The 19598-nt window shown below is 58.7% G+C and overlaps 1 protein-coding gene across 2 annotated transcripts in view; it reads left to right on the forward strand.

The window, feature by feature from the left end:
- COL27A1 (collagen type XXVII alpha 1 chain) overlaps positions 1 to 19598 on the forward strand; it is a 141206-nt gene that overhangs the window by 37135 nt on the left and 84473 nt on the right. For both annotated transcript variants that reach the window (XM_076008978.1, XM_012768828.3), the window contains exons 8-12: positions 8773 to 8817; positions 9416 to 9469; positions 9894 to 9938; positions 12868 to 12921; positions 14140 to 14184. In XM_076008978.1, coding sequence (XP_075865093.1) covers positions 8773 to 8817; positions 9416 to 9469; positions 9894 to 9938; positions 12868 to 12921; positions 14140 to 14184 — 243 coding nt within the window. The remainder of the gene's footprint in view (positions 1 to 8772; positions 8818 to 9415; positions 9470 to 9893; positions 9939 to 12867; positions 12922 to 14139; positions 14185 to 19598) is intronic.

Here is a 19598-nt window from a genome sequence, read left to right on the forward strand (position 1 = left end):
CAGCGCCGTCGTGGAGATGGGCTCAGGGTGAGGGGACCTGGGTCCTACTCCTGCCATTTCCTGGTTGGGTGACCTTGGGCCAGTCAGTGACCCCCTGAGTCTAACATTTGCCCGTGGTGATGTGCCGCAGGTGACGGGGATGCTCTGTAAAGGCAGTGAGGACACTCTGGCTGTTGTTATGTCACCCCCATCCCATGTCCACTTCATCCATGTGGGGGGGGTTACTTCCCCAAACGCCTGTTGGGGCACAGGCTGCCATGTCACAGGTGGGGGGTCTCTAGCTTACATTGCCCCTGGGTTCCTCTCCAACCTCCCGTCCTTCAGCGTCTACTGTGGCTGTGCCCCTCCAGGAAGCCCTCCTGGAGCTCCCGGCTTCAGGCCATGAGCCTCCACTCTGCTCAAGGACGCTCAGCCCATCTCAGCTTAGCTGTTTTCAGCCCCGAGTGTGCCTCGGTAACCAGGATGTGCAAATCCGGCTCTCGCTCTCCTACTGAGCGTAGCGTGAGGCCTGCGCATAGCAGGTGTTCAGGAAACGGAAGGCAATGCAGGCCAAGAGGCAGTTGCCTTTTGTAGGAAAGCCCGCCACTGCTGATGGGTTGTCCAGTAGATACATCGTCCTAGCGCCATGGCTCAAGCTTCCTCCGCCCTGGCTCCCAGCTGTGGCCACAGCTGCCCCCTCTCTGGGCCATCTGGTTCTCATCTGGACAGCTGTGGTGTCTTCTGGCTCCATGCTGTCCTTGCCTCGAGAGCCCCATGACACAGGAGGACTTGGAGGACCACGTCCCCCATCCCCTTCTCCATTCCCCATGGCCAGAGCAGGCCACGCCTCCAGTCTAAGAGGCGGGCCCCGGACAGTGGCTGCCTGTGAGCTGGGAGACCTGGCCTTTCCTGGCTCAGTGAACACGGGGGACTCCCTCTGCCCCACGCACTTCCCCTCTGGGCTCTCGCACTTTCTGATGGATGAGGTGTGAGTGGAACAGGCTCCTTGCATTCCTGGCTCGTACAGCAGCCGGTGGTGGTCTCGCTCTGCGTGGGGTGGCGGTCTAGCAGAGGTGGCAGGAGATGGGGAAACCCTGCCTGGGGTTCCAGGGCTCCTCGCACTCTGCAGATGTTCAAGGACACCAGGAGCCCCAAACCAAGAGCAGGTGGCTACCTGAGCTGGGGGGGGGCCCACGGCTTTTCTAAGTTAAGGAAGAGCCTCTGTGCCTTGGAGAACTATTTGGCAAAGCCATTTTCTCTGAGTCCCGACTGGTCCTGGCCCAGGCACATGCAGAGGAGTTTGCTCTGTGGCATGCTGGCCAGCGTCACCCGCTCACGGAGGGTGCTAGGCAGAGTGTCGGGGAGCTCAGGGCCCATGACAGGGACCCCTGGGTGGTGGGGTGAAGGGTCAAAAAGAAGACCAATGGGGCGGGCTTCATGCTTGGAATCACCACTGTAGGCCGTCTCTCCTCCCACACACATCTTTGGTGACAAAAGTAGCCACTTTGCCCCGATCCTTGCACGTGTCTTTTCTGCATGATCTCTTGTGGGGAGCCATGGGAGAGAAGGGACACAGGTGGCTGAGAGGTGAGGTCAGCTTCCTCTTTGCTCACTGGCAGGCTGAATGCTGGGTCACTCTGATATGCTACTAATAATCCCATTCATTCATTTGCACAACAAGAATCATTGAATGCCTAGTGTGCGCTGGGCACTGAGCTGAACAAATGGACAAAAGTCCCCGCCCCACAGAACTTGCATCCTTGGGAGGGGGGAGACAGACAATAAAAAGAGAAAACAGTAAAAATAGAAGGTGTTATAAGATGGAAAGGGCTATGGAGAAAAGTAGGCAAGAGAAAGAGTTTGGGTTGGGAGGGCTCTGATATTAGTGTGGCAGATCAGAGGTGGCAGAAATGGTTACTGTCCCTTTTTGCAGTAGCCTCCAAGAGTTAGGCAGTATTATGCCCATTTTACAGATGAGAAAACTGAGGTCCAAATAGGTCTCATTCATTCACTCCCTCATTCATTCCTTCTTCTAGCCATCCGGCAAATATGACCTATGTACCAGGCCCTGTGCTGACAGTGGTGTTAAATGACAAATGAGATCACTGAGGCCTTCGTGGAGGGTGCAGTGTGTGGCAGTGGCTACCAGCCCTGCCATGCACTAGAACCAGCTGGGAGCTTGCACCCCCTTGGGGGATCTGGTTCAGTTGGCCTGAGAGTGGGACCCAGGCATCAGAGGCTCTAAGGCCCCCCCAGTGACTCCCGTGTAGCCAAGACTGAGAGCCACCGGCTTAATGGAAGTACCTTCCACGAGTCACTGAGCCACAGGGTGGGGATTTGCACCCAGCCCTTCTGACCCGCAAACACTTTCCCTCACCACAAGGCTGCTTAAAACAGCTTCTCCAATAAGATAGAGGGCCCATCGAGTGGAAAGAGGCTGCCTGCCCAGAGGCTTGTTTCTGTGCCGCCTGCCTGGAATGCATGCTGCAGGACTGCTGGACCGACTGGCTCAGGGCTGCAGGGGGGGCACACGGAGCAGGGCAGGTAGAGCCAGGTGGGATCCTGGCTCTGTCCCTCAGCTGCTGCGTGAGCCTGGGCACATGGCCTCGCCTCACTGAGCCCCTGCTGCCTCCTGGGGCGGTGGGACGGCTGGGCGAGGTGTTATGTCCCAAGCACCCAGCACAGGGCTGGCACATGGGAGGCATGGCACACATGTCAGTTGAATGAATGAATGAATGAATGAATGATGCTTATGTGAACCACCCTCCGCTGCTGAGAAGGCTGCCAGAACCCCACTGGCACCCACTGTGATCTCTAGTCTAACCCTCCCGCCCTCCTTCCTGTAGACCAGCAGTTCTCAGCCCAGGGTGGTTCCCCCCCAGGGAGCAGTTAGCAATGTCTGCAGACATTTCTGCTTATTACAGCTGGGAGTTGGGTGCCACTAGCTTCTAATGAGCAGAAGCCAGAGATACTGCTGAACATCCTGCAATGCCCAGGGGAGCCCCACACCCACACCCACACCCACACACCACAGACCCGGATCCAGCCCACGATGCCGCGGTTGAGAAACCTCCTGCGTAGAAACCCTTGCTCCATTCAGTCCCGCGTGCCCCGGGCGCTCCTGCCGCCCTGTGTCTGCTCCTGCCCGGCCTCCCCTGGCACGCTCTCTCCTCACACTCATCTTCACAGATCAGCCCTGGGATCTGTTCCCAGTCTTCTCCAAGAGTGTCTCTCCAGCACCTCCTGGCAGAAGTCACGCCTCCCAGCCAGACGTGGTGGCACGTGGTCCCAGCTACTTGGGAGGATTGCTTGAGCCCAGGAGGTTCAAGGCCAGCCTGGGCAGCAGAGCCAGATCTATCTTTCTCTAAAAAAAAAAAAAAAAAAGGAAAAAAAATTCACGCATCCAGCCCATCTTCTCTGCTTTGGGACTCTCTGCTTTCTGGCTGATGGGCAAACCCACTGGTGGCCTCGATAACATTACTCAGACTGGAGCAAGTACACAGCGAAGGACAGGACCCAACCTGTTCATCTTTGTTTCCCACGTGGGCTTAGCACAGCACTGGACACATGCACCTGTTCCCTCCCACACCTCCTTTTCTCCCCACCTCTGGTGAGCATCCCTCGTTGATCTTTCTTGCCAAGTCCTGATACGGCCACTGAATCTTTCTTAACACACTGCCCCAGGGAGATGAGACTCATGGAACGAGATTGGTACTCAAGTTGAAACTGACTTGCTCTTTCCAGCCTGACTTCCCCCTGGCTCCCTCCGGCTACCCTCGCCCTGCCCCCGCGCCCTGCCTGTGCCGCCTGAGTTGGCCCCTGTCTCTGGGAAGCTGCAATGAAATGGGAGGGCAGAGGGGCTCATCTGAGAGCACGTGATTGAGGCTGCCTGAGACAATCTCCTGCTTTTTGCAGAACTGCCAGCTCTGCCCGAGTATGGCACCCCCAGTTCCACAGAGCCCCTCTTGAGAATCTTCTCCAGGCTCTCCTGCTGCAGAGCTGCTCTGGGCTTCTGCTGCCCATGCCTATTGGCCTCTTTCCTGTCCCACCCTGTCTTCTCTCCAAGCCTGCTCCTCCCTCCAGCCTCAGTTTACACTGCTGCTGCCTCCGGAGGGTGCATCTACACTCTCCTAGCACTCGCTGCTTCTCCTTCCTTCCACTTAATGTGTGTTTAGCACCCACCACATCCCCTTCTAGAAGGTAGGGTGAGTTTGTCTGGTTCATCAGTGTATCCCCAGTGCCCAGTGGTCATTGTTGGGGCTCAGCAAACAGTTGTTGAATGAATGAACAACTGGATGAATGAATGAGCCATACAGAAAGGACACCTTCCTGCCCTGGCCTGCCTCAGGTGTGCACTGAGCACTGGGCAGAGCAGAAGGTGGTGTCGCACACCTGGCTGTGTCATGATGGACTGTGCGAGTTTTGGAATCCTACAGTGTCTCAGCCAACAGGATATTTTGAGAGCCCCGCTGGGGAAACTGAGGCCCAGAGAGGTGCCTTATCTACTATCATGTGAGAAGTCCCTCTGTCTCTTGCATGTGTTTCTTCCTCTTTGAGTCTGGCTGCCCTGCTGGCTCCCCAGTGCGGGGTGTGCATGGCCCAGGTGGTAGTTTGCTCAGCGGCAAGTGTCGTGGAGAATAGGCGAGTTTGGTCAGTTCCATGTCCCTACGAGGGAAGCCGAGGCCTTGCACAGCCCGTGCTAGAGCCTGGGTGGACAGCTGAGGTCTGAGCACACACTGGCCCCCAGGACCCCCCAGGCCAGGACAGGACCCCTCCTCTCCCTGCCCAAAGCCCAAATAGCATCCCAGCCAGACGGGGAGACGGTCTGTAGCAACAGTGAGGTGATGTCTGGTTTCTCCTTGTGCATTGTAAGCAATGATTAATCTGGCTCCCAAACCAAAATATAGACCGAGTGCTATTATAAACACAGGTCCTGTGGAGACCCGCCTGCAGGGCAGCCAGGGGCCCCTTGCAGACACCCTGGGCCCTGGAGCTCCCCGGAGCATTCCTCTGCCCGGTACCGGTCAGGCACCGATCACAAACTGGGAAAGCACTGCCCCTGGGTCCACCTTGCGGTCAGTGCCCGCCGCATAATTGCCGGGGCCCTGGAGAAGATAATGGCTTGGATCCCTCCAGGTCCTGGGGCCCTGTCATTTGGAGCTATTTGCTGGCCCCGGTTTGGTAAACACCATTAAGGTGCTTCCAGGGAGCATGGGCACCTCCCCCCGCCCCCGCCCCCTTGGCTATGCTCGGTCTCTGCAGCTCCTGGCCATCTAGGGGAAACTGGGCTGTTCAGCGCAATGGTCAAGGCCCTTCCGCACTCACTGATCGGGAGAGACCCGGGAACTGTGGTCGTGGGGACGAAGCACAGCCTAGTGGGTCTGGAGTCCCAGGGAAGAGTCCGGGCTTGGCAATCACTTGCCAAGCAACTGTGGACAAGTCCTGTCCCCTCTCTGAGCCTCAGTCTCCCAGTCTGTCCAGTGAGAAAGGAGGTTGTCAGACTGATGGCGTAGGTCCCTTCCGACTCAGACCCGCCAGGGTTCCACGACTGGCCTCTGCCCCAGTAGTGCCTCAGCGATCTGAGAGCTTGCGTCCCGGCAAGGTGTGTCTGTAAGGACATCTTTCCTTGGGGGCCTTGTGGCTCTTCTAGGCGGGCCTCGGGCCTCGAGAGTATGTCTCATCCCATGATTTGGTGGTTAACGACATAGGGATTGGAGTCCCAGGCCTGGTGCAGCTGCTGAAGAGCTGGGTGGCTTTGGGAAAGTCTCTTTACCTCTCTGAGCCTCAGTTTTCTCAACTGGCCAATGTGCATGGCAATTCCTGCCTCCCGGGGGTGAGGGCGAGGCGTTGATGGGCTGATGTGTGAAGGCTTTCGTGCTTTAGGCAGGCACAGGGCCGGCCACTGTACATGCCCCTGACGATCATTCGCTTCCTTTTAGCTGTATCCCGAGCAGAGGGTTTACTTGAAATCTCCTCCGGGGATTTCACTCAAGACACTTCTCTGCTTCCTTTGTGAGGGGGGCTGAAGGGTTGACTTTCAGCAGGGTCCTTGGTGGCTGCAGAGGAAGCCACAGGCGCTGGTGATGGCCAAGGGCCTCCTGGACCCCCCTTTGTGGTTCTGCTGGGGCCCTTGCCCTGTTATCCCGTTGGCTCTTTGCAGTAACCCCACGGGGCTGGCAGAGGACGGCGGAGTGAGGTTCAGAGAGGACAATTGCCCGTGCTGAGTCACACAGCCAAGGTGCAGGGCTCCCTTCAGCTCTCCACTGGGAAAAGGCGTTGCTTGTTCCTCCTCATCTGCAAACTCGAAGTGGAAAGATGGTGATCGTGGCTATTAGTCACATCATATCTCCTGCAGTGGCGTCTCCTGCTGCCTCCCTGCCCACCCCCGCCTGCCCCTACTTGTTCTGTTCCCATCACATAGGCCTTCTGGCGCTTCCTCAAACCCACTCAAGAGCATTGCTACCTCAGGGCCTTTGCACCTGCTGCCTGGCACCTGGAATGCCTTTCCTTCCCCGACCCCTTCCTGAAACCACCACCCGCAACGCTGTCATGCTCTGTCCCCTCACTTTGCTTACTTTTCTTCATAGCACTGGCCGCTTCCAGATTCTCCCTCTCTCTCTCTCGCTTTAATTTTATTTTTTCTTGTAGAAAAAAACACATAACATAAAATTTACCATCTTAACCTTTTCTAAATGTGCAGTTCAGTAGCATTAAGTACGTTCACATTGTTGCACAACCAAGCCCCAGAACTCTTACCTCGTAAAACTGAAACTCTGTGCTCATTAAACAACTCCCCAGGCCCCTCTCCCCACGCCCCAGACATTATTTTTGTTGATTTAGTTTTTATAGTTCCTTAATGAGAACGTAAGCTCCATTCAGGCAAAGGACGAGTCTGTCTCGTTCTTCCTGTGCCTGGAACGGTGCTGGTGCGGGCAAGCTCAGTAGCTGTCTACGGGACGAATGAATGAAAAATGAAGATCATGGTGATGACAGCAGCTGGTCGTTACGGGGCCCTTGAATTCGGTGCCAAATGCGGTGCTAGGTGCTTTGCACACCTTATATCATGCAATCCCTGCTCCATCTTTATACCCCCACTTTATAATTGAGGTAAAGGAGGCTCAGAGAGGTGGAGTTATTGGCTCTGGGTCACACAGCAGCGTTGGAAACCAGATCAGCCTGAAAGAAGAGATCGCAATCACGCTGCTTGCTAGCTGGGGCCGTGGCCTGCGCCCACCGGGGAGAAGAGCACACGCCCCGGGCAGCAGAATCGCACCAGCCGTGTTGCGTCAGTCTCCAGGGGCCCCTGGATCTGAGATGCTATCGTGTCGCGGAGGGGTCTTGAGGCGTGAGTAGGTGCAGGAGGAATGCTCGTAAACTCCCCAGACCTCTCGGATCAAAGTGACTCTGCTGTTTACAATTAGGAGTCCCCGCTTCTTGGGCGTTTCCGGGGGGCGCTGAGTGTGTGCGTGCACGCTGCTGTACGTGCCTGGGGACGTGCGCGAGGGTCCCAGTGTGGCCTCAGGTGCGAGAGAGATCTGGTGGTGGGTGGGGCCTCCTGCTCCTTCGCAAGCGGACCCGGGCAGGTGGCTTTCGCTCTCCAAGATGCGGTTTTCTCCTCTGTAAAACAGAGATGGCAATCACCCCTCCACCTCACCTGGCTGCTGTAAGGGCCGGATGAAGTCATCTTCTACCTGTGCAGTCCCGGGTGAACGGCAGCGCACAGAGGGGGCCTGTGGGCATGTGCACGCACGCGTGCGTATGTGTGTGTGTTCCAGAGGCTTGTGGTGTTTCTCGAGTCTTGTGTGTATTTTAGACTCTAGGGGAGTCTTAGAATTCCAGGGTTCTCAAACATCAGAGCTGAAGGGGACTCAGAGCTCTAACCCCCCATCTGAGGTCCAGGGAAGGGCAGTGACCCAGCCGCAGTGGCACAGCACGCCAGGGACACAGGCGCGCTGGGGAGGAGCGTGTGGTCACCCTGTCTGAACGGGAGCTTGCTCTTCCCTTGCTCTTACTTTCACGACAGCCCCAAGCTGATGGAAGCCTGAAGTCTGGGGTTTCCCTCAGAGACCTCCTAACCCATGAAACGGCTCAGGTGGCCGTCCCCGGGGCCCCCAGGAAGCACACGGTCAGCTTGGTCCTCTTGGCCTAGAGCCCTGGCCCAGGTCTGCCTTAGACCCTGGCAGGGGGCCATGGGGACAGAGGGTCAAGGGTGGTACTGGGTGTTGCCAGAGTCCTTCTCCATCTGTACTTGGGTGGCCTCTTCCTCCCTGGAAGAGGAGCCGGGACCGGTGGGAGGACGGGAGGCAGCTGTTCGGGTGGCAGGATGTGGCCGCGTGTGTCGGAGCCGGCCCGACGGGCGTGGGAGTCCCTGCGTCTCGTGGTGGTTGAGCGCATCCCAGACCTCGGTCCCACTCGGTCCACGCCATGCACTGGCAAAGCCTTCAGTCCCCGAGAGACGGTCTCCCCTCTCCCTGCATTCACAAAAGGAACAGTTGGGACCCAGTGTCACTTGGTCACAGTTGCTGTGTCCCAGTTCAGCTTAGAAACTCTGCCCAAGGGGTGAGGGACTCCCCCGATGTCTTCTGGCCCAGACATGAAGTTGCAGGGAGCTGCGGAGCCTCACACTGGCCACATCCCCTTGGGGAGTGCTCGCTGAGCACTCACTGAGCACTCACTCCACCCCGTCCCTGGCGGCCACATGCAGTGCTGACCAGGGCAGGCAGGGAGCCCCGGCCCCTGTGACCCGCAGGCCCGGTGTGTCTTCCCTGCCTGATGTGTCTCTTCCCCCCACAGGGACACAAGGGCTACCCTGGACCGGCGGGGCACCCCGGAGAACAGGTGAGGCCTCAGCCCAGCCCTGAGGCTCTCCCTCCTTCCAGCCCCGCCTGCCTCTCCTCCTCCCTGCACCCTGCCCCACGAGCAAGCCCAGAGCCAGGCTGTCCTGCCTCCCGTCCCGCTGGGGCCCCCAGCCCAGCGCAGGCCGCCTCGCCACCTCTCCCCCGGCCACATCTGCCTGAGAGAGCCAGAGTCCACGCCGGCCCGCTGCTGGCACGAGCCACTCAGCTCCGTCCAGAGCCGTCAATAGCTGGCCTGTCCCGGGCGGTGTTAGGGGATATTATACGTGCCGCCATGGGGTTTGCAGGAATTTTGGCCGCCCTGGCTCAAGACAAACAGCGGCCCTGCCCGCGCAGGACAGCCAGCCAGGCCTCCGTGGTGATTTCTTATTCCTGGGCTGCAAGCAGAAGGGTTTTTGTCCCTCCGAGCTGGTCTGACCGGTTCCACAGAGAGGTGGGCTTAGGGGTGTCCCCTTCCTCCTGTTTCATCTCACATTCCTGCCCCGTCTTTGTTCATTGTCAGCCCCAGGCCCCCGCTGCCCCCAGACCCAGAGCTGGGCAGGGTCCCTCCTTTCCTTATGTTCCTCTCTGTTCCTTTGCAGGGGCAGCCGGGACCTGAGGGCAGCCCAGGGGCCAAAGGTTACCCTGGCAGGCAGGTGCAGTATATGGCTTCTGGAAGCTCTGTGGCCATGGTGGTGTGGAGATGGCCATGGTGCCCCAGGCAGAGGGAGGCGGTGGGCAGGGGGCCAAGGAGATGCACCTGCCAGGTGGGCCCTAAAGAAAGGGCTGTGGAGGGGCTGGGCCAAGGAAGCCTCTCTTTGCAGGCGGCGGGACAGGGCTGCTCAGTAAGGGGGGCCCTGGTTCCGGGGGCTCCTCCAGAGGCTCCTCCCACTCAGTCTGCCTCCAAGCCTCCTCCCCAGGACCCTGGTGCTGGGGGGCTCAGGATGGAGACTGCGGGTCCAGCCCCACCCCCATCCGACAAAGGGAGCAGCTGAAGCCCAAAGCGACAGGACCTGCCCGGGCTTGGCAGCAGGTGGAGCGTGTCCACATGTCCTTGCTCTTCTGTCTTTTGTGTTTCAGGGGTTACCTGGACCTGTAGGAGATCCCGGCCCCAAAGGCAGCCGGGTAAGTGGTCCTTGGCCAGAGCCACAGCGGTGGGGCCTGGGTGGGCATCTGTCCCTGCAGTGGGCTGGGTGAGATGTCAGGGCTGTCAGCCTCCCACTTGGGTGCTCCCGGGAGACCAGAGGGGCAGCAGGGGTGCGGGTGATGGGGACCCGTGAGCCGGCTTGGTCCCTGTGGTCAGGCAGTCTGGACAGGAAGTCTTGGCTGGGGTTCTACTGTAGCCCGGCTGCAGACAAGTAGGCATTTGCTTGCTGTGTCCCCCGAGTCCTCCCCAGCCACCAGGGACCAATTACTGTCACTGGAATCTTCAAAGGCCTCTTCCTGCTCCCAGCTGAGGGCTGGAGGGGCACCCTTCTTGGAGGGCGGTGGTGTCTGGTGGGTTCATGTTGCCCAGGCCTGGAGGCTGGGGGAGCTTCCTGATCTCTGCTTCCCTCTGGGCCCCCATGGAGCAAACCTTGAGTGGCTGTCAGCCTCAGTTTACCTGTCTTTACAATGGGTGGTGCCCACCCTGCCTCTAGCCTGGTTATGGGGTTGCCGGGGATTTGACAGCCAGTGCCGCTAAGGAGGGGGCCCCCAGGTAGGGGCTCCCATGTGGGTTGTGGGGAGGTGGAGGAGGTGCTGGGTGAACTGAATGGGTAAATGGAGTTGGAAGGACTAGGAGCTGATCTGCTGGAATCCTCTCTTCTACCTACAAAGAAATGGACGGCCCCAGCCCATGCTGCAGGCCCAAGGTGGAACTGGCACGGGGACCCAGGTGTTCTGAGGCCTGGGCTCCTGCCTGTCCGGGAACACTCAGCAAGTGGGTCACACAGTCCTCGGTCAGGTCAGGTCAGGGCAGGTCATGTGTGACAGCTGCCAGAGCTATTTATACCCCGGCGGGAGGGAGCGGGAACGGAGCAGTCTCCGCCCTCACCCCTGCAGGAGGCTGGGGCTGTTAGGAAGGAGAGGCAGGGAGGGGCGAGGAGGGTGTGGGCAGGTGCGTTCTCCAGAAGGTTATCCTGATGGGGGGGGCCTGAGGAGGCTCCGGTCCTGGGGTGCTGGGCCCCCCTTCCTTGATGCAGCTGTTCCCGTGAGCTGTAGCCCCAGAAGGGCCTTCTCACCCCAGCTAGCGAGAGAGGTGTTCTCAGCCCAGTCCCAGGTCTCCACCCGCCAGGAGGGCAGGGCGTGGTTGTGACATCTGGGGCCGCTTGATTTGCCGTGCTGGCAGCATCTCGAAGCCACACGGGGAGAGGACCGTCCTGGCCCCAGCACTCCTGTCTCCTGTGGGTCACAGAGCCCTGGGCAGCCTGGGTGGGCCAGGGGCTGCTCCAGCTGCCCTTCCAGCCCTGCCACCGCCAGCTCCGTATTTCTGAAGCAAGCAGGGTGCAGGCTGTGGAGGCAGGATGGCTGGCTTTAACACCTGCTCTGCCATCAACCAGCTGTGGGACCTTGGGCAAGTCACGGGGCCTCTCTGAGCCCATGTTCTCACCTGTGAATCTGGGGCATAAGCCTCCTTAGAAGGGTCAGTAAATGTCCCTCTTTAACAGCATGAACATTGAGCACGCTGGATGCTGAGGAGGTGGCCCAGGGGCTTCATGGCCTTCCAGCGAGGGACAGGGATTGCAAGCCCCCAGGGGTTGCTCGACTATGGGAGGCAGCAGTAGCCTGACGATTTGCGTTAGAATGCGGGTTCTACCACATTCCAGCTGTGGGACCCTGGGCAAGTCACTTGGCCTCTCTGGACCCAAATGTCCTCCCCGTACACGGGGCGTCTAACAGCACCTCCTTCCCTGCTGCGTGGTGAGGACGCAGTAAGTGCTTTAGTGCGTACAAAGCACCGAGAGCCGGACCTGGAGCGTAGTTTGTGCTCAGAAGCCACTAGCTTTAGTGGCAGTTATCGTTAGGCCATTCCGTGACCGTCCAGAGTGCAGGTAGTGGTAGACGCCCTGGGCCAGGTCCCTGCCCTCGAGAGGTTCCCAGGCTGGTGAGGTCCTGAAACTCGGACGCAGATAACGAAGATAGGAGGGAGAAAGTGAAAGTGTGGGGGGGGTAGGAGCCACCGACTGGGGTGCACACATGGCTCGGGGCTGCGCCGGGAGGCTGCTCTGGCTGGCGTGAGACGCTTGCCGAGAGAGCACACCAGAGCTGGGCTTTCAAGGATTTGGCCCTACAGTCACGGGGGTGGGAAGGGCGTGCCTGGTGGAGGGGACGGTGGGTAGAGGCCGGGAGGCTGGGAGTCCGAGGCACTTGAGGGAGAGCCCAGGCTTTGGAGAGCTGGACCGAGGTAACCCTGGAGCTGATCAGGAGTTCACTAAGGGAGCCCCCAGCTCTGCCACTGACCGATTGTGTCGCCTTAACTCCAGAGCGTCAGCTCCATTGTCTGTCCCGTGAGGGGGATGACGGCCGATCTGTGGGTCTTTGCGAGGGCGCGTTGCGTGAGCACAGGTGTGCCTGGCACAGCGTTTGCACGCTGGGACTAACAGCGCTCAGGTGGCTGTCAGTGCTGGGACTGACAGCGCTCAGGTGGATGTGGGCCCCACGTCCGGGACTTTCGAGGCCCGGAAGGCGCTCCTGCAGGGGCCACGGGCGCCCGTGGACATCCCTAGGGGTGGGCAGGACTCGGCGCCCCTCTGGCACCTAACCCGGCCGAGAGCTTCCTTCCGCAGGTCCCGGAGCCCCGGCGCGGGGCGGGCCTCCCACCGCGAGAGCCCGCGCCCTTCCCTGGCGTGAGGGTATGTGCCTTTGGACTACATCGTGGAAGCCAGCACCATGCAGTCCATGGGCATATACACTTGCCTCAAGGCCTATGTCGTCGAGGAGCCGCCGGAGCCGCCACTGCCAGCATCGAGCAAGAGGAGCCGGGGCGTGGGATGGTAGCCGTGGGCGGGCTGGGACCCGTCGGGCCGGCCGCGCCACCCCGCTCGACCTCTCTGACCCCTCTGCTCTTTCCCAGGGCTACATTGGACTCCCAGGGCTCTTCGGCCTGCCAGGGTCTGATGGCGAGCGAGTAAGTTGCTGCTCTGCTTCCTCACCCTCCACCCACCCCCGCCCGAGCCACTCAAACCTGCCGGGCGCCAGCCTGGGGAAGTCACGGAATCCCTCCTGGAGGAGGTGCCCTTGAGTTGAGGAGGGTGTTGGGAGCTGAGGCTGGGGAGGGTGGGGGCTGGCTCAGGGACCAAGGTCAGGCAAGGGACTCCATTCTGAGGGCAAAGGGAGCCTCTTGAGGACTTTTAGCAAACAAGAAACAGGCCCACCTCATAGTCTAGCTCTGGGGTCTGCGAACTTTGGCCCAGAGACCAAGTCTAGCCAGTTGTCTGTCTTTGTAAATGAAGTTTTGTGGAACACAGCTTACTCACTTGGTTCCATATTATCTGTGGCTGCCTCCTACTACAGTGGCAGCGTGGACTAGTTGTGACAGAGACCTTCTTGCCCGCAGAGCCAAAAATATTCACTATCTGCCCCTGTATAGAAACCATCTGCTGACCCGTGTTCTAGACAGATCAGCCCATTTTCTTGGGTAAAATGTGGCTGGAGACAGGGGGAGCAGGTGGCCGCCGTGCCAGCAGTCCAGGGACAAGGTGGGGTGCTGTGCCTAAGTGGGGGCAGTGGGGGTGGTGTAGGGGGCAGGGGAAAGGGGAGCTAGTGGTGGGTGCCTGTCTCTGGCTGGGCCCTGAGGTCCCTGAAGAGATGGGGACACTCAAGGAGAACAGCTCTCTGGGGAAGCTTGTGAGTCTGGTTTGGGGGGACAGTGGGTGCTAAGGTTTTCTAAGGCGCCCTGTCCTTCCAGACCGAGAATCTACAGCAGGGGACCGAGGGGATGGGCAGGAGCTTCTAACAGCACGCTGGCCCAGCCGTGACGTCCATTAGAAGCCCCAGGGCTGGCAGCCTGGGGACCTTCTTCCCTGCCCCTTCCCAGCCTGAGCCCATATCTGGGAGGGACCTCGGGTGTAACCTTATCAATAAGCTGAGTATGGGAACTCTTAGGAAAACAGGAGACTGAGCGCTTAGTAAGCACCTGCTGAATGCAGGAGCACTGGGTGCTTTCTGTAGGCATGTCCCAATCCTGCCGTGCATCTGATGGGCAGCTGGTACCACTGCACACACAGCATAGATTCCAGGCCCCCTGCGACTTCCTGTTGTGGGCAGCTCCGGGGCTGGTTTGGGGCAAGCCTGGCTGTCCCTGCTGGTCTTCCGCCCTGACCTCTTCCCTCTCTCTCCCCCGCAGGGCCTGCCTGGTGTTCCTGGCAAGAGGGGCAAGATGGGTATGCCGGTAAAGATTTTCCGTGTCTATTATGCAGACTCTAGGGGGACACCCCCTCCCATGGCCATGCTGCCCTGGCCACCTGCCGCCTGGCTTCTTCCGCTTCTCCCTGCTTGGCCATGGCTGTGCTTTGAGTGTGGGGGCGGCACACGGGGCTGCCGGGGCCGCGAGTCCTGCTGCTGGACACTGAGTGGCTGCGGCCGCCTGGGGCTGGGACTTCCTTGGGTTCCGAGCCCCCTGGGGTGGCTCTTCTCTCCCTGGGGGCGACAGTGGCGCTCAGTGCAGCTCCGTGTCTGGGAGGCTGCTGTCTAGGCTGTTTGTGTTCGTGGGCCTGCTTGGACTGGGGGACGCCAGCCTGGCCAGGTGACCCCACTCTCACCTCCCACGCAAACTCAGTGCCCACGTTGTTGGGGTGTCACCTGGCCCTGTCCGGTTTCACTCGTGCACACACGGGCCCAGGGGACAGTGGGGCACGTGGGCAGACCCGCAGCAGGCGTGACCCCAGAAGGGGCTCAGCGGTGACCCCCAACCAACCAGCTCTGTCTGTGATTCCCCGTCGTGGTAGCACATTGTTTATCCTGTTGTTTGCACATCTGTGGGACGTGAAGAAAAAGCCAAGGCGCAGAAAGATTAAGTCACTCTCCCTGAGGTTTCCTGATGAGTAAACAAGAGAGTCAGGACTCTAACTCAGGGGGTCTATCCCCAGGGTCTCTGATCTCATGGGGGCTTGGGGCAGCCTCTCAGGAGCCCTGGTTGGTGGCAGTATTGTAAAAATAGATTCCCTGGAAACTGCCTGGAACGAAGGTCATTCTTTCCGATTATTAGAAGGGGAAACTGAGGCTCCAAGAGTCAGCGTGATATGCCAACATCCCTCTGCCACGCTGAGGCAGGCCCAGGACTGTAAGTTAGGTGTCTTTCTTTCAGGCCCACCCCCTGGGTGGCTTAACGCTTGCTGCTGCTGTCCTGCAAGTGGACCCCAGACCTGGAGCCACGTCCAGCCCCGGGTCTGGGCCTCCCCTTGCTTGTGGCTGGTGGAGAAGGGTCTGTGGGCAGGTGGGAGCCGGAGAGGCTGCTGGCATGGGAGCCAGGGGCCCTCGGGGGCACTCCGAGGGGCTTGTCTGCACTTCTGCAGCTGAGGGGTGTGTTACTGTTGCAGCGGATTGAGCAGGGCCCTATGGGGACCAAGGAGGGGTACAAAGAAATGCAAGGCCCAGGTCCTGCCCTCGAGGAGCTGACCCGGGGGTCCCCATCTTCAGACGTAGGCCTCTCTGTGGCCCGACAGCCACTCTGGCTCTGACACCTGGCTGAGGGCAGGAGTGGCGCCGAATGCCCCTGGCTTCAGGGCAAAGACTTGCAGTCTGGGGGGGCTGGGCTGGCACCTGGGACCACCCCTCACGCCAGGCGACCTTAGGCAAGGAGGTTCGTTCATTCGGTGGGTACCTGTTGACTGCCCACTGTGGGCCAAGCGTTGTGCTTGGTGCAGAGCAATGAATAAGACAAAGTTCCCGCTTTCTTGGGGCAGACAATCACTGAATAGGGAAATGGAAGAACGAATGATCTAATGAATGTCAGGTAGTGCTAGTTGCTAAGAGAGGGTACGATAGGGAACGGTGAGTGCTGGGAGGCTGGACTCTTGGGTAAATTAGTCTAGAAAGTCCTCCTTATTTCATGAGAATGAAGCGAGGATGGCAACCGTGTGGCTTTCTGGGGAAGAATATTCCCCAGGTCTAGGTTAACAGCAAGAGCAAAGGCCCTGGGGCAGGAGTATGCTTGGGTCAAACTTTCCAAACTGCTTTTTTCTTATCTGAGAAAAGGGACAATAGTGCCTAGCTTGCAGGAACATTGTGCTTGCCACATAGTAAGTGCTCAGGAAATAGTAGCATCATCGTTCCTATCTGTAGTCTCCTGGATGGCTGAGGGGCTCTCCGTATTGTGCAACTTTGGGCCAGTGGTTTCAGCTTCTCTGGGTCTGGTTTCCTGCAGTTTCAGTTGCCGAGTGGGAGCAGTTGACTTAGATCATCTCAGATGCGCCCTGCTCCATCTCCCAGGCCCACCTCCAAGGCCACGGTTGGGGGATTGATTCAGACTCCATCCCGGGAGCCGGACCGAGGGCCAGGCGTTGCCAGCTTCCAGATGAGGAGGGGAGACTGAGGCCCGGAAGCTGGATGACTGGGCCAAGGTCATGCGGCTGCTGAGAGTCAGAGTGGGGCTAGGATGCAGCGAGAGCTTCCGACTGGCCCCAGCGTGCAGCTGGTGAGAGAGAGCCTGGGTTCTGGAGTCTCCGGGGCGTGAGAGAGGCAAGACGTGTGAAACTCTGGGCACATCATGCCGACTTCTCCAACAAGGCAGGGCTGTGCCTCAGTTTCCCCCTTCCACCACCCCTCTTCATCCTCTCCCCTCCCCTCCCAGCAGCCCTTTCATCCACCTTCTCCCCAACACGCACCTGTATTCTTCTTGGAGCTGAAAGTCACGCTGTCCGTGGCCTGGCCAAGAAGGCGGCGCCAGTCTGGCGTGCCGGGCACCGCGACCCGCCTGCGGGTGAGATAAGGCCACGCGCTCATTCCCATTCAACCAGAGCTCACTGAGCACCTGCTGTATGCCAAGAGCTGGGGAGAGTGCTGCAGCCACAACACAACTTCGTTGGACCTCAGCCAGTATGCCTCCTGGCACAAAGGAATTCAGCTCATTCTCCTGACACTTCCTTTCCTTAATAAATGCCTTGAAGTCGCCTGGCCTGAAACTTGGACAAGAAGGCAAAACCATTGACAGAGGGAGCCCCCAGCCCCACCAGGCAGATCAAGGGGCTGGCTGGGAGCACAGGCAACAGAGAGGTGGCCCCGAAGACCACCCAGAGAATGTGTGAGCCGCTGGGCATGGCAGACTCGGAGGCCCAGCGAGACAGAGACAAAGCCATAGGGATTCAGCGGGTCTGAAGTCCTATAACGTACATACCAAATCGTATCTGCTGCAGACCTTGCCCATTTGCTGGCCAAGGTGGGTGGGCCAGAGCAGGGGTATTGCACAGGTAGAGGGTTGTTTGGCTGAAGAGATAGGTCATGAGTTTAAGGCTTAAGGGTGAGGACCATCAATAAACACAATAAATGACCAGAAGAAAGCATGGCTGTGACCCTAAGTCCCCTTTAAGTGAAAGGAAGCAACTTTTATTGAGGCCCTTTGTGTATGTGGTATTGGAACCACATGTGATTCTCCTGATGAACTTTAGGGCAAGATGAATGATCCCTGTTTTCCAGATGAGAAAACTGAGGCTTAGATTGTCAAAGCCATTTGTCCAGAGACCCACCAAGGCTCAAACCCCCATGGCCGACAACTCCTCTCTGCCCCCTTGCTCCTTGCCTTTGACTTCCCAAGATTCAGCCCTGACCTGGGTGACGGGGGTATTCCCTGGCACTGGGGTGCCAGATGTGGGTGGGCGGGAACGCCCTCCTCGGCCAAGCAGCCCTCTGCCCACGCAGTGCCCTTGGGAGCCGTGAAAACACCCTGACCCTGGTCCAGCCACTGTGGCCAACAGACCGCAAGGTCTGCATCAGATGGGATTTAATGAGCACGTAGCAGGGCTTTGTCTCCACCTCGGCTGGGTCTTTAGGGCCATCCCTCGGTTGCCCATGTCCCCAACCCCTTGATCTGGGGTGGGGCTGGGGGCTCCTTCCGTGAATGGTTTTTCCTCCTCGTCCAAGTTTTGGGCCGGGCGATCTCTAGGCACTTATTAAGAAGAGACAGTGTCAAGAGAATGAGCTGAATTCCTTCGTGCCAGGTCGCAGCTGGCCTCGTTTCTGGCGGGCTGGTGATGATTTCGCTGAAGTCAGTGTTTCCCCAGCAGGCAAAACCTCAGGCCCATGCATGTGGCCTCCTCAATATCCGATTTGGAAGGAGGGCATTCAAGAGTCTTTTGCTGACGGGAGCCGAGGAGGAGACAGGGCTGCCGGGACCTTAGCGATGGGCCCAGCCTCTTTGTCAGACAGATAAGCAGACATAGCCCAGAGAGGGCAAGTAACTTGCTCAAGGTTAACAGCAAGTCAGTGGCAGACTGAGGACTTGAACCCAAGACCCTTGCTTGCTAGTATAGGGTGCTTTCTGCATGGCTCCGTTTCCTCTCTGCTCACATCTTCAGCCTCCAAAGGAAAGCTTAGTCTGCAGCTGCCAGCCCTCCTCACATCCCTGCTAGAAAGTTGTGCTGTGGCTTTCTGCAGAGGGGTCTGGATACAGGATGTTACCAACCTGGCTGGAGCTGAGTGGGTCTCTCTTGGCTTGTCCTGGCTTGTTCAGGGCACGGCTCAGTGTCACTTACAGCGGGAGGTCGAGCCATGCCTCCCGGCCAACAGTCTCTCATGGGGCTGGGAAGATGTGGGAGTGACTCCTCTTGCCTTGTACCCTCTGGATTCATGACCAAGCCCACTGCGATGCCTAGCAAGGCAGGTCACCATGCACGGCTTCTTGCATGGCCGCTGGCCAGGCCTGCCTGGCCCTTCTCAGCAGTGCGTGGGGGGTGGAGGGGAGACCCTGAAGCTTACAGCTGGACGGGCCCAGCTGTGGCTCCAGCTCCATCATGTGTGGCTCAGGGACGACTGGGACTTGCCCAAGGCCACACAGCCCTCTGGGCTAGGACAGGGCTTCTAACACGGTGCATTTTGACTTCAAGCCCAGGGCTCTTTCCAGTTCTGATATTCTGGGGAGCCAGGAGCCAAGTGGCACAGAACTCATATTTCCAGGGGAGGGAAACTGAGGCCACAACAGATTGAAGGTTTTAGCTGTGGTGATGCTATGAGCTGGAGGTGTGGTCTCCAGCGTCCCAGATGTGAGCCAGGGCTGTCCCGGGGCCATTGGTGGCCCTGGAATCCTGGTGAGAAGTCTCCCAACCTGTCTCCTCCTTGTTCCCTGAGGTGACTTTTCTTGGATAGATTCCCTAGTGAATTTCAAAACGGCAGGGTGAAAATACGTTCAGCAGCGCGAGAGAAGGGAGCAGGGGGACTTGAGGGAGGCCTTTCCACGTAAGCATGCTTGGAGTACACACACCCAGAAAAGAATATGGCCTGTTTCAAGTGCAGCAGGAAGGATGCAGGTTAGACTTGTGTAGGAACTTCCAGACTTTGGAAAATTTACACCTTGTAAAGAGTTCTCCAAGATCCTTCTGCAGGTTTCTTGTAGAAGTTATTAAATATTCCCACTGTTGGTGCTAACCCTAACTAGCATGGCGATGGCACATTCGAGTTTACCAGGGACTGGATTATAAACATAGCACCTCTTCTTCAGCCCGGCCCTGCCAGGTGAGTGGGGCAGGGTGACCGTTTTGCAGGCCAGGGAGCTGAGCCTTAGAGCACGAGAGGACTTCTGATTCCTTTGCCTCCCTGCCGCTATCCCATCCTCTGGGACAGACAGTTGACATAAATGATACCTAGAGGCTGGGC

The sequence above is a fragment of the Microcebus murinus genome, chromosome 12 (genome assembly GCF_040939455.1).
Source record: "Microcebus murinus isolate Inina chromosome 12, M.murinus_Inina_mat1.0, whole genome shotgun sequence".
In the NCBI taxonomy this organism is placed as follows: domain Eukaryota; kingdom Metazoa; phylum Chordata; class Mammalia; order Primates; family Cheirogaleidae; genus Microcebus; species Microcebus murinus.